This window comes from Sander vitreus, chromosome 9 (assembly GCF_031162955.1).
Source record: "Sander vitreus isolate 19-12246 chromosome 9, sanVit1, whole genome shotgun sequence".
In the NCBI taxonomy this organism is placed as follows: Eukaryota; Metazoa; Chordata; class Actinopteri; order Perciformes; family Percidae; genus Sander; species Sander vitreus.
Genome location: NC_135863.1, coordinates 1,585,067 through 1,602,299, shown reverse-complemented (window position 1 = coordinate 1,602,299; position 17,233 = coordinate 1,585,067). Strand labels below are relative to the sequence as shown.

Below are 17,233 nucleotides of genomic sequence, written 5' to 3'. Positions count from 1 at the left end.
CTGAAATGTGTTTATTTAACAATCCCAGTACATATTCCTTTAGCATCCACAGTGAACTAAGATATTCCAATGGATTTAAAAATGTTACAAGCTTTACAAAGATGTGGCTTCTCTCCAGCACTAGTAGCCATGTTGAATGTGACACTGCCTCAGTTCGTAAAGTGTTCTGGGACGTTTCTTCCATCACTCCATTAGGGTTAGGGCCAAGGGGGGGGGGGGGAGTTGGGATTAGGCCATAGGTATATATGTACGATCTTAAGTTTGCCCCTCTCAACAAACTATAACTTTTCTGTGATTTAGGTTTTAAAAAAGGTCACTTAGCCAGCTGTCCACTGGTACCTTCCTGCTTGATTTGTCCAAGAACTGGTTAATATCTTAATATTGAGTCTTTTAAAAAGGGCTTTATAAAGTATTTAATACGCCTCCTAATTTCTTTTAGTTTACTGTCAAGGCCGTTTTTATAATGCTATTTTTTTAATATTTTATAACACTGATGTAGCTGCTTTTGTCTGTACTGATGTTGCTTTTCTGTTTCTGCTGCAGTTTCCTGAGTCAGACCGTCCACCTGTTGGATGAGGATGACAGCCTGTACTGTATCTCAGCCTGGAACGACCAGGTGAGTGGCCACTGCTTCACCTTCTTTTCACGCTCCACCTGCCATCTGTTCTAAAGCCTTCACATCATCATCCCAAATCGTCTCTTATACACGTATAGCATAGTTCAGACAGCAGCAGGCGTGACGGCTTTTAAGAAATTACCTTGTTTCATGTGCAGGATGCAGTACCACCGGCGGGTTTGAAAAAACATGTTTTGTTTAAAAGATCACCAAAGAAAAACCACTTGCCCTAGAAAATGCGGAAAAAAACGTCGTCAGATTCTCAAAATTCCGACAGTCCATAAATGTGTCATGGTGGAACCAGGTGACTTTTCGTAAAAAAAGCTCCAAAGTTATGCCAAAAAACACTTAACTGGATAGAAACGTTGTGTTGTACATGTCAATCTTCAAATATTTGCCAAAATATCTTTTAAGGAGCTATTCCTGCACGTGTCACTGACAGCTGCTGCTGCTGTTGTTGTTGTTGTTGTTGTTGTACAGGGCTATGAGCACACAGCGGAGGACCCGGCCCTGCTGTACAGAGTGGAGAGCATGCCCGGCCTGGGCTGGGTGCTGAAGAAGAGCCTCTACAAGGACGAACTGGAGCCAAAGTGGCCAACACCTGAAAAGGTGTAGTATATAAGAACCCTAACCAGTGCGTTGGGATGTTTTCCTACACCTGTTACCAATTGTGCACATTTGACATGCCAACTGACAGTTTGCCAAATCACACCAGATTGATTTCCAACCCTCCAGTCTGCCTTAGGTTTCAGTTCATTTCTTAAAAAAATGATCAGTCATTTGGTCACCTTTTATTGCTGGTATTTATGTATTCATTTATTTACTTTTGTAGGCAAAGTTGGAGACTAGCTGGTGAAGTAAGGGGAGCATTTAGCGGCTAAAAGGACAGATTTTTTTTTTTTTTTTTTTTGTAGTTGGTGAAGACCGAACCAGAGCTAAAAGGAGTCTGAATATTGGACTTACATTCATCAGGTGGTACGAAAAGATGACAATTTGTCAATTATTGTTTGACCGCTTGTTGCTCTGCCTCCAAGTAGCCAAAACATATTATGAATGCATCTAAACTTAATGTATGTGTGATACTGCAAGGTGTTCCACAGATGATATGGAAACTATTATGGGAATTTTGGTGTTTCATGTTGGTCTTTTGGACTCATGATGAGAAAATGTTGACAAAATGTTAAATAAATGGGATGAATTATCTATCTACAGCACATTTTAATTATCTGCGAGTGTATTTGAGTGAGATTGTGTTGGAACATGTTATACACTGTGGTTTAACTGTGTGTGTGTGTGTGTGTTTGTTTGTGTAGCTGTGGGACTGGGACATGTGGATGCGAATGCCGGAGCAGAGGAAAGGCCGAGAGTGCATCATCCCCGACGTGTCCCGCTCGTACCACTTTGGCATCATCGGCCTAAACATGAACGGATATTTCCATGTAAGATCTGAGAGAGCTTTTGTTAGGTCTTAATGGTCCTATGACATGCTGCTTTTTGGATGCTTTTATATAGGCCTTAGTGGTCCCCTAATACTGTATCTGAAGTCTCTTTTATATAGACCTTAGTGGTCCCCTAATACTGTATCTGAAGTCTCTTTTATATAGACCTTAGTGGTCCCCTAATACTGTATCTGAAGTCTCTTTTATATAGACCTTAGTGGTCCCCTAATACTGTATCTGAAGTCTCTTTTTATATAGGCCTTAGTGGTCCCCTAATACTGTATCTGAAGTCTCTTTTATATAGATCTTAGTGGTCCCCCTAATACTGTATCTGAAGTCTCTTTTATATAGACCTTAGTGGTCCCCCTAATACTGTATCTGAAGTCTCTTTTTATATAGGCCTTAGTGGTCCCCTAATACTGTATCTGAAGTCTCTTTTATATAGACCTTAGTGGTCCCCTAATACTGTATCTGAAGTCTCTTTTATATAGACCTTAGTGGTCCCCCTAATACTGTATCTGAAGTCTCTTTTATATAGACCTTAGTGGTCCCCTAATACTGTATCTGAAGTCTCTTTTATATAGACCTTAGTGGTCCCCTAATACTGTATCTGAAGTCTCTTTCCCGAAATTCAGCCTTGGTGCAGAATTACAGCCACTAGAGCCAGTCCCACAATGAGCTTTCCTTAGGATGTGCCATTTCTGTCTCTGTAGCTTTAAATGCTATTGAGGAGGAGAGAGGGGGGGCAAGGTGGAGGGTGGGGGTGTGCCCTTGACCAACCGCCATGCTTCACTTGTTTTCAAGCCATGATATCTCTCTAAATCAGAGAAAGGGGAGGTAACCTTAAAGGGAAGATTCCAGATCGGCCCATCTGACATTTCACTTTCTCAAAGGCAGAGCAGGATACCCAGGGCTCGGTTTACACCAATCACCATTTCTAGCCACTGGGGGGCCATAGGCAGGCTGGGGGAACTCACATTAATGTTAAAAAAACCTCCATGAAGTGAAATTTTCATACCATGTGACCTTTTAATAAGGCTCTATTATACAAGTTAAAGCCGTAACGGACTGCTCACAATTCAGCATCAACATTTTCAACAATCCTGTCATGTCACCATTTTTGAAAGATCTAAAACAAAACACTTACTTTAAAGCCTTAATAATTAAACATGATACGCTTAAAATCATGAAGCTGTATTACAGTACAACTTAGATTCCCCACCAAAATCATACTGTATATATTTTTTTAAAGTAACAAAGGACATTGTCTTTATCAGCCCTGTAGCAGATAACATATTGTGTTGTGATGTTTTCTGAACAGATATAGCTATTTGAAGTCTTTCCTTGTAGTAAACCAGTTTCTCTTTTCTGTCTCGTAGGAGGTGTACTTCAAGAAACACAAGTTCAACACTGTTCCCAATGTGCAGCTGAAGAACGTTGACGGGTGTGTACACGGGCGTTACGTGATTCCTGTTCACAGATGAGCTGTTTTTCATATCAAGAGTTCTTGAACTGCTTGTGGAAACAAAATTGGCAAAACAGTGGTTGTTGTTGTTCTTCACAGCTTAAAGAGAGATGCTTATGAAGTGGAGATCCAAAGCCTGCTGAAGTAAGTGAGATACAGGAGATTCACTGATCCTGTAGATGATTTAGGTTACATTAGGTGTGTGTGTGTGTGTGTGTGTGTGTGTGTGTGTGTGTGTGTGTATTTATATATATATGTGTGTGTGTATTTATATATATGTGTGTGTATATTTATATATATATGTGTGTGTGTATTTATATATATGTGTGTGTATGTATGTATATATGCATATGTGTGATCCCAGGGAAGCGGAGGTGCTGGACCACACTAAGAACCCGTGTGAGGACTCGTTCCTGCCAGACTCGGAGGGGAAGACCTACGTCATGTTCATAAAGATGGAGACCGAGATGGACACAGCCACCTGGACGGAGCTCGCCAAGGTACTCGGTCGAAGCAGGAAGACTGGCTGGGGGACTTTTAAAGGGTCCGTGTTGGTGTATATTTTAGCCCAGGGATCTTGAGCAGGGGGTCCTCAGAGTCAATGCAGGGGGAGGGGCCTCCAAATTATTAATTTTTTGATAGCTTTTTCAAATATTAAAAAGTCTTCACCTGAATCCAACTTATTATTAGCAAATATAAATCCCCACTGCTTACTGGCCTATAATGTAGGTAAGGTAGTCACTGAGGCCATCCACGCATACAGTTAATCCTCAGGATCCACTGTGCCACATGTATGTTTTACATTAAAACATGATTTCCAAAATCATGCCAACAATTATTAGGCTATTTGAGCAGCTCAGTATTCTATGCAAATAAGGTATGTATAAAGGCTTTAGGCCGTCCTACGTTATTGTAGGCCCAGTTTAATATGCAACTTAATGTTATACAATATACAGAATAGGGGGCCCTGCTCCATCTCTCTTTCAGTTAAGGGCTCCTTGGCTTAAAAAACGTTGGAAGATCCCTGTTTCAGCCCATAAACTACTACTAGGAAAGGATTGCTGACTGTTTTCCAAATCAAGCAATTGAATTTAGTAAATTTCTTTGAGAATCAACTTGCTCATTTACCGTCAACATGTTGATGGCTCTAAATTTGGTCACAGTTGCATTGCGGCCGCAACAGACTGCAGTTTTAGGTTAGTTTTTATGTTAAAGCTCTTTTGTAATTCCTCCCCGTCAGTCCATTTAGGACTGCATTATTTATCATGGCTGTATATCACGGCTATGGCCGTTGATGCTAAGGAGTGTTTTCACTACCTTTTTTTTTTTTTTTTTTAAATTGATATTGTCTCTTCAGCTGGATCTTTGTCAAAGGAACAAAAATCATTGACAAGTATGTTTTTAGTTTTTGTCTCATGGAATGAACCTCTCCATAGGGAACAGCATCATTGAAAGCGTTCTTGTCTTTCTCCGTTTTCTGCTCAGTGCCTCCATGTTTGGGACCTGGATGTTCGGGGATACCACAGAGGAATGTGGCGGCTCTTCAGAAAAAGGAATCATGTCCTCGTGGTCGCCGTGCCAGTCTCCCCTTACTCGTAAGTTAACTCAAATTGTACTTTTATTCGTGCGTTTGAAAAGACGCTGTAGGCCGCCTGATGTCAGTTGCTTCATTTGCTCATACACCTGTGCAGCCAAAACTTTGCTTGCAGGCTGCGCCTTTTTATGAATACGTCTGCTGTCCACTTTGAAGTAGATCATGGCTTTCACACCTACACTTCTATAGACACAGCTGTGTGGAAAATGACTCTAGAGGCGTAGCTCACAGGTGTGTCCAGGAGGACACTGTGATTTAAAGCTCAAAGTCACAGATGAATTTATTACGCCACGTGTGTAGGAAGACCGACACAAAAGGAACGACGCCACGTCGACCCTGACCCAACGTATGTTGGTTTGTTTATTTTGTACAATAAAAGCAACCGTAACACAAGAATATTAAATAAATTAAAGATTGTGCAGGTGAGATTAGGAAAACCCCTCGGGTCTTATAGAAGGAATCTCACCTAAAGAAGAGAAGAACAACAAATATATATACGTACAATCCTCCATCGCCCATTTTCAGCTTGGCTGACTGTTATGAATTATATAATTTACTATACAAAAACAGGAAAGCACCTAAAGTCCTAATGTCGCTCTTTTTTAGCACAGCAAAGATTCATAGCTCATCCTAGTTATTGCTGAGTTATACATTTTAGTCCCACTGCTGTCTAGTTTAACGGCCACCGCCTGAAACTCTGTAGACATTATTTACTGTGTCTTTTGCCAGTTTGTGTCTTTTTCCCCATTTCTGTAGTTTTATTTTAAGGTTAGTGTATTTGTAGGAAAGCAGCAACAACATGACGGTATATCAGGGCCATAGAAGGTTAAAACAAACGGGGAGGCTGGTAAAATTCACGAGAAAAACTCTGAATTTCCGAGATTATAGTCACATATTTACGGAAAGAAATATTCTCTGAGATTAAAGTGGTAAATTGCAAGATAAACTGAGGAAAATGTATTTATTTATTAAATAGGAACCGCAGCGCTTGACTTTGCAAGGTGGCAGTGGACAGATTTCAATGATACACCCACGGGCAGTTCAAATGAGATTTGTGGTACAGCCACACCATTGCATAATACTACCATTATTGGCGCGTTTATAAAGACGCATTCTCGATTTTTGGCGTGTATATCAACGCCGTTTGGCCTCCATTGACTTGCATTACCTTGCGATTGCGTGTGAATGTACGCCGTAGCGAGTGGTATGAAAGGGCCTGCGTAGGGAGGGTGGTTGGGGTGGTGGATGGGTCAAACACAAGACGTTCCTAAACTTAACCGTCGCTTTGTTCTTTCACTAAACCCAACCCCGTTGTTCTTTTCCTAAACCCAACCCGCGTGTGACGTTTCCTAAACTGGTATGTTTAAGTCCGCTGTACACAGCGTTTACATACACGGGGACAGCTCAAAATGCGTACAGATAACACGCCACTTGGCTTAAGAAAGTGGGCGTGTATGTTTACGCGAAGTCATGATATCGCGTTGGTTCATGACAGTGTCGTGTCACTCTTATGTAGATGCCTTCAAGTAAAGTGTAACCACATTGTTTTTTACCTACAATGTCCCTAATACACCGTAGTACGACAAACATCTTTGTTTGTGTTATTTCTGCCATGCTGTAGGTAAAATATAACAAGTCTCAGAACGACACAAAGAATTTGAGAACAAAAAAAAAGAAATGACCCTCAGCACAAATATGTCACAATCTTTCCCTTTTCTTATGTTTCCACCACTGCCTGTCCACTCTCTGTCCTCCTGTCTGTCCATCTCTTGTCTCACGGCCAGTGTGAAGAAACCCGCCAGTGTCACTCCCATTCACTTAGAGCCTCCGCCCAAAGAAGAGGGAGCACCGGTGGAGCAGATGTAGACCGGATGTACACACACACACACACACACACACACACACACACACACCTCGACCAGCCCAGGCCTTAACTCTTCTCCTCTCTCCACCAACAAACACTAAGAATCCAGCCGGGAGACCCACAACTACAAAAATGACTTTTCCTAGGTGTTGAACTTGTGTACGAGAGGATACCTGGGAAATGAAGTCCTCATTTTGTTTCCTTCTTGTATTGAAACGAAAGGGGGGAATTAACACTACAAACTACACTACTATATCCGTCCAACAGCTCGAAGAGGAATGGCGATGCTAAAAAAACAAACTGTTTTGGTTAAACGTGACTGAACGACTGTCAACAGCTGTCTTTTTTTTTCTTCTTTTTTTTCTGTTTCCGTGACAACTGTGGGCTGATCCGCGGATTGGTAAATATCAATTCAAGCTACGGTACAAATGGCACAAACACACTCGCCAGAATTTAGTCCGTTTTCTTCTTTTCGTTTGTTGTTGTTTTTTGTTTTTTTTTGAACTACTGAGTGCTTTGTTCATTTTGTACATACGTTTTAACTTATCTCTATTTATTTTACATCTATCAATCCTAAGGTGTTGCATCGTTTGTTTTCATTTTTTCATTTTAGAGATCCACTTTTATCAAGGTCGGTGCATTTTTACAGATAATGAAATAATGTATATACATGCCTAATATATTTTTTTGATGAAAAATGTAAAGGGTTCGCATATTTTTCAGCGTTTCAGATATTGAGTTGATAACAGCCCTGTGGGTTTTTACTATTGACTGCTTGGGTCAGTTGCCTCGGATCAGGTTTCATGAGGGGAAAGTCGATGGTGGCTGAAAGAGACACAAATGAGAAAATATTCACTGATTCAACATACTCTTCTATTAGAAACCCTCATACAGTTTGCCTCCTCTTACAGTGATGCTTTAACCTCCTGTTGTCTTCCCGTTGACCATTAACTTGTTGTCCTTTTTTTCCCAGCGTTTTAGTATGCGTTTGACATTTATTTTAAACATTTTTGTCACTTTTTTTTAATATATGGTCAACAAACCTAATTTAAGTGGCATTTTACCTAATTTTTGAGTTAAAAAAAGAAGCAGAAATTATGAATTATTTTGACTAATAGTTAAAGTCAGAGGATGTTGAGTGGATAATCACAGACTGGTATATGTTAAAGTTTAGTCCGGATACTGTTTTAAAACCCCTTTTTACACATTTTTTTGAAATGCTGTAACATTTAATAAATCGCCCCAAAATTCAATGGAAGTAATTATTATTTTTTACCTGCGAAGAACGTTCTGTGGCTTCCATACAACGCACATATGCATCGAAGTTATGTATGGGCATCAGCACTGGCATTTTCAAACAATACCCAGACGTAACAACACCGCAAAATAAAAGTGGAAATTTATAAAAAGAAGAGTCAAAAATGTAATGTGGTATAATACATTCGGTTTAAAATGTTACAGAAATGTTAACACTTGACTTGACGGTATCAACATAAGAGTGACATGACACTGTCTTGACACATGAGCCCTAACCATAACCATAACCATAACTTGTCAGGACAAAAACCGAATGACACTAAAAGAAGCGTTATGTCATAAACGTTCATGACTTGTTTATACTGTTTATGACACGTTCATGACAGTGTCATGTCGCTCTTATGTAGGTACCTTCAAGTAAAGTGTAACCGCGATGTTTGTAGGCTGTGACGGTTTGAGCCACGAGAGTTGAGCACTCTTCTTCAGATGTCAGGGAGACGTCCACCTAGGGTCTTTCCCACTGACACTACCTGCAGTATCATGATATATTTGATATTGTTCCTTCCATCAAAAATGAGATTTCAAATGCTTCATTGAGAATATACAGTTATTGACATTGTTAAACACATTGACACACTTAATTCAGCTTATAGCTACATTCTAGTGTGGTTATAGATATTTATCAATTGTTAATATACCACTTATATATGCTAATTTGGGGGATTGCGGAGTGTTTTTCTGCGAGGAGACGCTTCATCTTCACCTCCTTCACTCTGGCTTTCGGCTGACGTAACACTGTACCGACTAAATGAATGAGTGTGTAAATTAGGGGTGCACGATTCAGAAAATGTCACGATTCGACATTGATTGGCTCAAGGTTCGATCCACGAACGATTCTCGATTTTAAAAAAACGATTCACAGTATGTAAATGGAGTTACTTTCCTCACGTTTCAATGCATCGATCAGTATTTGCAGCGTGGTTTGAGTTTTTTGTGTGTGTACAGAAAACCAGATATTTACTATCTGCACTCAGTCAGAAGAACAACTTATTCAGCAGTATTACAGCCGTGTCTTGACTGAATTGATGTCCATTTGTGTCCTGGAAATTTCAGTTTGAAGAAGTGGAATCTGCCCACTTTTTAAGCTACTTTTTCCATATTTGTCCTTTTATTTCACTTAAATTTTTCAGTGGTACGTGTGCTTCTCTGTGTTAGAATTGATTGGGTAAAACCAAATCGTCGTCTCCTCAGCAGTACGGTTGATTTTATGTAATGCTGTGAGGTAATTTGGGAAATACTGAAAGTGTACGCTCTGTGTGTGTGTGTGTGTGTGTGTGTGACGACGAGGATCCACAGACATTCTGCAGTTTGACGTGTATGAGTTCCTTTATCTTTTATCATGGAAATGAATAAAGATGTTTTTTTTTATGGAGGTTTCATAGTGGTGCTCATGTTTTTTTTGAGGTCATACCATACTGTATGCTGTTGAAATAACTTCTACAGAAGGATTTATTATTAGTGCATATTATTCATGGGAAAACTTATTGAGCTAAAAACTTATTATAGCTCAGATTTCTGTTCGTATGTGTGTGGCCTTGTGCTGCCTACAGATTTCCCCAGAGAGCTCCAGGCAGAGCAGCGATGAGGGGAAACTCGTACAGCGAGGGAAATGTATGCAAATCCTCGGGGCTCGTGGATTTCTGCAGCCGCAACGGTCTACCAAGGACAAAATGTGGCTTCCTGCCCTTTTTGAGCTCCGACTTTTGAAAACCTGTGAAGGATTTGGCTCGTAAGGTTCTACTGTACACCCTCTGTCCAGTTATTGGAGAAACTTGTTCCTATTACATTCTTGAATCTTTTCTGCTCCTCAGATCTCTGCAGGGTAAACCCAGACAGCTAGCTAGACTATCTGTCCAATCTGAGTTTTCTGTTGCACGACTAAAACACCTTTTGAACGTACACATGTTCCACCAAAACAAGTTCCTTCCCGAGGCCGGTTAGGTTACTTTGATTGTAGGTAAACTAGTTTTACAGTCTAAGAAAGGCGGGACATCCTTAAACATAACATGCAACACACAAAACGTTAAAACATATAAAAACAGGTAATAAAACATGGATAAAAAGGAATAGAAAACTGTACATAACCAAAGTGCTTGTGCGTTTTGTGCAAATAATTTTAAGCATTCTAAGTTTGTTTAACATAGTAATTGCCGCTGGTACAAAAGTTTTTAAATCTTGTAGTTCTGTAACCAGGAACTCTTAGCCTCCGTCCAGAGGGGAGATACTGGAATTCCTTATTCACAGGGTGTAGGCTATCTTCTTTGATAGCCATAGCTATCCGCTGTAATTGTTTGGCATACAGGAAATGGGGGTGCACCTGGGACTCCCCAGTCAGCTTACTTGACCATTTTACAATTTTGTTTAGGTGATTTTTGTGCTTGACTGGAACACACCCAAACCATGCTACTGGGGAGAAAGATATGATGGTTTCGATAAAAGCATGATAGAATAATGTCATCGTGGTCTTATCTATATTAAAATGGTACAATTTTGCAGAGGCACCGTGGCTCTCCGTCTGCCGCTTAGCGCTGCCCAAGACGATTGTGATTGGTTTAAAGAAATGTCAATAAACCAGAGCACGTTTTTCTCCCATCCCAGAATGCCGTGTGGACTAGCCAGACCCTCCTCCACAGCGCTGTGGAGAAAGGTCTGGCAATGCGAGACTATTTACAGACTCACTTCCTTCTTAAGCTCTTTTAACTACTTGTTTGTTCACCTGTTGGACTTTGTTGTAGTGACGTTGCCGTGTTCCCAGATCTCAACAATATATGTTATTACTAGGGCTGTCAAAGGATTCATTTTTTCTTAATTGCGATTAATCACATGTTTTATTACATGATTAAAATTCTATTATTTTGCAGTTTTTAAGTACATATTAACAATGGAAAGCAGTTCTTACCAGTGGATCTTGATTGGGAATCAAATGAATGCAAAGAAAGTGACTTTATGAACTTGACTTTAAGATTCGTATTTGTTTATTATTTCACCCATTTTGCAAGAGCTGTAGTCATTTTTTGGGATTTGGTTTCATCCGCAGGTCAGCAACTAGCACTCTCCAAAATAGTGTTTTGCCTGAGCCCGCTAGCATCAACTTGAGTCCCGTTAACTGTACTACGCTTAGCTCCGTAGGTGGTAGCTCAAGCTTGACGTGCTTCGTGATATTTTATTTCGGCTTTACACAACGTGCACATGGCTTTCGACTTGTCTACGAGGCGTCAGCCTGCAGCAGCAGGATGTTACGAGGAAGTATGGCAGCTTGATGATAAATAAAGGTGCGGCAAGAGGCCGTAGATTGTAGTGATTTTAGAACAGCTTAGGAGCGTTCCGAGTGAAATGTAAAATAAATTAATAAATGGCGCATTGCGATTAACGCGTTAATGCTGACAGCCCTCGTTATTACTGTATTATTATAAAACAAGGGACAAAACTACGAACAGGTTTCAAATGACGGCGTCCACAAAGTTTGATCCACAGCCTACATTTTTCTGGTTTTGGAAAGGGAATAAAACGTACTTTTCCTTTCAACCTCTCCGGGAAGCGACTGTCCCTTTTTTTTTTAAGTGCCCCAGCAACAACCTTTTAACCGTAGCTTGCGAAAAATCCACAGAAAATGATGACAGTTTGAAGGTTTTTACATAAGTCAATGGAACGCCACCATGAAAGTGTCAAGTCCTATACTGCGCTGTGATTGGCCAGCTTGCGTAAACAGGCCGTGGCTTAGCGAAGGGTCAATTAACTAGAATTAGCGCGTTGTGTTTACCGGAAATAGTCCATTCTGATTAAAAACAGCAGTGGGTGCGTGGAGGAAAAGTGTCCGGTTTGGGCATCCATCCTTTATCTGTCTCGTCGACAGGGACCTCACTGGTGTGTTAATGAAGCCTGTCGTGTGTGTGTGTGTGTGTGTGTGTGTGTGTGTGTGTCTCACTGTTTGTGTCTATGAACCGGTCTGCTGGAAAACATTTTCATCAGGGATAATGAAGATGGACTGAATGACAAAAGTGATTGTGCGTGTTACTGCGTATGTGTGTTCTGCACAGACTGGCTTTTTTGTTTTTCTCCAAATGAGGCTGTGTGTGTGTGTGTGTGTGTGTGTGTGTGTGTGTGTGTGTGTTCGCCACCTTTTTAAATGTCATTTTTGACCTATTGCGCATTCTGATTCTCAGAGGCTGATGGCTGAGATGTAGCTGGAATATTGATTTTGTGTGTGTGTGTCTTGCCTTCATCTTTCATCATTACTCTGATTTCTTTTTATGATGATTATCAAATAGAACTTTGGTGTCCTTATTTGCTTCTCTTGGAATCCATTATTTTTAATTATTCCTTTTCCATCAACAGTTTTGGTATGCTTTGTCTTCATAACTGCATGTTTTGTTCCTCTAATGCAGGGCTATTCAATTAATTTGGAATTGGGGCCAGATAATAGGAGTAATTATAGTAACAAATAAATAAATTACAACAACATACTGAAGGAGTCAATATATTCTATTTTGTAAATGCAGAACATATGCACATTGTGATACACTGAGAGACATAGGCCCAAGGCATTGTTACATTCAAATGGCAATACAATGTGGAAAATCAGAGACACAGACAATTAGAGAAATGCAATTAACTAACAGAAAACTTCCACTTATTGCACATAACTGTACCAACTTTACAGCTCGTTATCCTCAATTGACAATGAGGAGATACATTTCAGTGTTACAAGTAAAGAGGGAAATAATTCTCAGAAACAACTGAGACAAACTGTCCCCCTTCTCCACTGGCTAAAAACAGAAATGCAGCTAAATGGTAAGTGAATACAACTCACACTTTTTTTCCTTCTAAAAAAATAAAATAGACTGCCTCATAAATCCTCACATGGACTACTACTGTACTCACTTTTGTCCAGTTTGAACATAACTCAGACACCTTAACAATCAGTCTAGGTCAGCCATATCACAGATATTTAAGATTACACTCATTTGAGTGACAGGCAACATCAATGTATCTCCACCAACAAAGTGCATAGTGTGATACAGAATATAATTAAAACAACATAACAGTGCATGGCACTTTATCAAGGCAAAACATTTCAAACTGCATTCAACAGTAATACCACATCAAGAAAAACATGAAGTGCATAAAAGGGGTTGAATAACATGTTAATTGCATCATACTGTTCAAAAAGCTATTATCATTTCTTGCTTGACTAGTTATGCCTGTTACCTTGCATGTAGTTTGCCAACATTTGCCATCTAATGAGAGAAATGGCATGTTTTGACTTGGCAAGAGCAGTGAAGTCAGGTGTCGATGTTGTCAGGGCAATGCGCAAGCTGTGTCGCAGATGCTGGTCAGTGAGGGATATGCGATTGGGAGTTTTAATGGCATTCATGTGTGAGAATGACGACTCACAAGTGTATGTTGAGCCAAACATTGTCAGAAGAAAAAGTGCAAGACCCCTTGAATGTGGAAATTTCTCTTGGCTGACTTCATGGGTCCAGAATTTTTCAAAACCTGCCTGCTGCAATGACTGTTGCAAGTCATCTGACGACTGAATGTCACTGAGTTCCAGTTGAAAAGACCCCTCATCCAATGACGATACCAGCTCCTTCCCTTTCAATGCAAAGTCTGCCTCAACATTCACACAGAAAGGGTCCTTCACAAATCTCATCACTTCACTGGAGATGCTGGAATCCTCAAACCTAGTGGCAAAGTTGTTTTTCAATGAGTCAATAAACCCTGACATCACCTCGGTAATTTACAGTCCAGATTTCCTCAATGTGGGGAAGTGGAGCATCTTGCCAGGACAAAGATCAGCAGAGAAGAGTGAGAGCTTTCTTTGAAAAGCATGAAGTTTCTCCACAAGTTCTGCGACGGTTTTATCTCTGCCCTGCAACTCCATGTTGAGTTGGTTCAAATGATGGAAAACGTCACTCAACAAGAAAACGGCGGCATTAAACTCATCATTTTCCATCAGAGACAGAAACTTGCCAGACCGGAGAAACACCAGAATCTCCTCTCTTAGTTCACTAAAACGTTTCAAAGCGTTTCCTTTGCTAAGCCATCTAATGTCATTGTGAATGAGCAAATCTTTATATTCAGCAGACATGTCAGTCAACAGCTTGCGGAAAAGGCGGTGCTGTAAACTGGAGGTACAACGGATGAAGTTTATAATTGCCATAACAGATGGTCTCTTTTAACTCACCACTGAGCTTGGCACACAGGAGGCTTTGGATGAGGCAATGCAGAGATCTCGCCTGCGGAGCCGCAGCTGCCATCCTCCCGGCGAGCCCCTGATCCCTGCCCGCCATCGAGGGCGCACCATCCGTCACCAACATGTTCACGTGTGCCAAATCCAAGTTGTTCTCCTCAAAGAGTGACACAATTTTGGTGAAGAGAATCTCACCGGTAGTGTGCCCCTCCATGGCAATTAGTCCAAGCAGATCCTCACGAAAACATTCCCCATCAAAAAGAAATCGCACATAGAGGCACAGCTGTGCAATATCACTGTTATCAGTCGACTCATCCACGGCCAAAGACATCACCTCGGCCTTCCTCGGCTTGTCCAAAAGCGTCTCGAAAACGTCCGATGCAAGGGACTCGACTCTCCTCATTTGACGTGTCAGAAATTGGAATTTGCTTGATCGAATCGATAATGTTTTTTCGGGTTGTGTCATCTGTTACCACCTCCTCAATGGATGCCAGCATACACTCCTTGACCGTCTCTGAGTCTGTAAACGGCTTTTTCTTTTTGCCCAATATCCATGCCACTCGTAACGATGCCGCAGTGGCTCTCTCTTGGTCTGTACAGGCCCGAAACAAAATGCGACGTCTTTGCTCATAACAAGATGTAAGCCTTGTTATCTTCTGCCTCCGAGCAGCAGAGCCCGGTGGGAAAGTAGCATCAAAGTTAGCATGCGTTAACTTGCATGCACGCAAAAAAATAAATCGCGTTTAACGTGCCACTTTGGGGGCAGAAGAAGATGCTGTAGATGCAATATTGACATATATATACTGTACATATTGGCCCTAACATGTTATCTTAAACTATTGCCTATTCACAAATTGAGCAGACACAGGGCTACATTTGCATTCATTTGTAGGTTTTGATTGTCCTTTTGACTGTTTTCTTCTCCATCAACTCCTGAGAAACATATCTGGCTGATTCGGTTGTAGATGTTTGTTTTAATAATCATTAACTTTGTCTGTCTGCTGTTTGGTGCTGGGCAAGTAGTGTAACGTAGGTCTGCTGATAACGGAAACAATGCTGATGAGAGCGGTGAGAACCCCAAAATAAAGATGTGGGCCATGAAACCAAAACAATGAGCTGAAAGATGCTTAAAAGCTCCGTAGAGCTGAGGTGAGCAAGCCGCAGTCGGCTGATAATTCTCGGTGGGTTCGTCACCTTTCACATTATGCTCTGACATTTTATCCAATGTTAAAATAAACTATTGATCAGTGCAGCTTTAAGAATGACATTTACTGTTGTTTTAAGGATCTCCTGTCTGAAACCTGAAACTAAATTACGGCTACAGAAATGTCTAACCTAGAACGTCATACTTTCGGTGTCACTCCCTTTGTGTTATTTCTTCTTCATTCTCATCTATGTCTCAAATGTCATTCTCTTGTTGCATTTTCCTCTGCAGTCATACAGCAACTGCTAAACAAAGCTTTTGGTTGCTGGTTGAGGCTTTGCGATGAAAGCGCTACTCGGGAGCGATACCTGCACATCTGAACGTGCTCCGCCCCCTGTCTATTGTCGGCCCTTTTGTCGGTCAATATTTACTCAGCCTTGCGTCACAATGCATGTTATCTTCCATGGCAAAATGATGGGACATTAATGAATAGTATAGGGGACACAAGATGCACTGAGCCCTGCTGCTTTTTTCGCATGCATTGTTCATCATATAGAGAAAAACATGTTTTTAAGTAAAGCAGGGCCGTACAGTCATGCTAGTAATGAAAACAAGAATAACTTCTGACATCTTCAATATCAAAGGATTATGAGACAAAGGGCACCTGGAATAGATACGCAAAAGGCCCTCCTCCCCTCCTACAGTACATTACATTAACGCACAGATTTTGGATTATTATTACTCTGTCTCTCTATATATGAACGTTTGCACATTCCTGCTCAAAACTGTACACCTCTTCATTTAAAAAACACATATATTGTACATATATTTTATATATTTTTTTAAATGTTATGGCCACTTTTTCGTTTTTATTTATTTCTTGGCTGTTGCAGTTCTTGCTCTTATCTTATTTTATCTTCCTTACGTTTGTTGTGCACCAAAACACTAAGGCAAATTCCTTGTATGTAAAAACCTAGCTTACTTGGCAATAAACCTGAGGCCTATACTACGAAGCAAGATTTGGGTTTACCGAGGTAACTTCAGGTTCAACCCAGGGTTTTTGATGGTGGGTCACTTGTTACCGGGTTACATCTCCATGGTAACTTATGCTGAACACCTATCCTGCTCGGGAGCAGGTTATGTTGGAGATTAGAGATCGACCGGTACAAAAGCACCGCCTACTGACCAATCAATACTCGGTTGATAATGGCATCACCGTTCTTAGAAGATCCCGTGGGGCTCGGTGAGCAGAGAGAGAGGTGCGCTTGTCGGTACCCAATCTGTGCTGCCTGCATGATCCGTCATGTTCATGCGCAAGATATTGCAGATGATAATCCTGTTTAGAGGATTTATGACACTGCACGATCTGTTCCGCGCTCGTAGTTGTAGCGTGTTGCCATAAGCCTCTACCGCGAAGCTAACGTTAGTTTAGCTAACAGCTAATTCGGCTAACCGCTACCTGAGACAGCATGTAATAACTTTAAAAGACCCTCAAAATAAAACCTGAAAATAACCATTAAAATATATAACAGCTGTTACATCAGTTCTACTTTACTTGTGCTCATTTAAAATACAATCAATCAATCAATCAATCAATACGT

General features: G+C 40.7%; 1 protein-coding gene across 2 annotated transcripts in view; it reads left to right on the top strand.

The window, feature by feature from the left end:
- pomgnt1 (protein O-linked mannose N-acetylglucosaminyltransferase 1 (beta 1,2-)) overlaps window positions 1–17,233 on the top strand; it is a 42,145-nt gene that overhangs the window by 17,552 nt on the left and 7,360 nt on the right. Inside the window, exons 15-22 of one of the 2 annotated variants that reach the window (XM_078258304.1) lie at window positions 544–616; window positions 1,097–1,225; window positions 1,930–2,055; window positions 3,435–3,499; window positions 3,620–3,664; window positions 3,885–4,020; window positions 5,006–5,115; window positions 6,899–7,623. In XM_078258304.1, the coding sequence (XP_078114430.1) occupies window positions 544–616; window positions 1,097–1,225; window positions 1,930–2,055; window positions 3,435–3,499; window positions 3,620–3,664; window positions 3,885–4,020; window positions 5,006–5,115; window positions 6,899–6,980 (766 nt within the window). In that variant the 3' untranslated portion in view covers window positions 6,981–7,623. Of the gene's footprint in view, window positions 1–543; window positions 617–1,096; window positions 1,226–1,929; window positions 2,056–3,434; window positions 3,500–3,619; window positions 3,665–3,884; window positions 4,021–5,005; window positions 5,116–6,898; window positions 7,624–17,233 lie in introns of those variants that run through there. The other variant, XM_078258305.1, reaches the window with a different exon arrangement.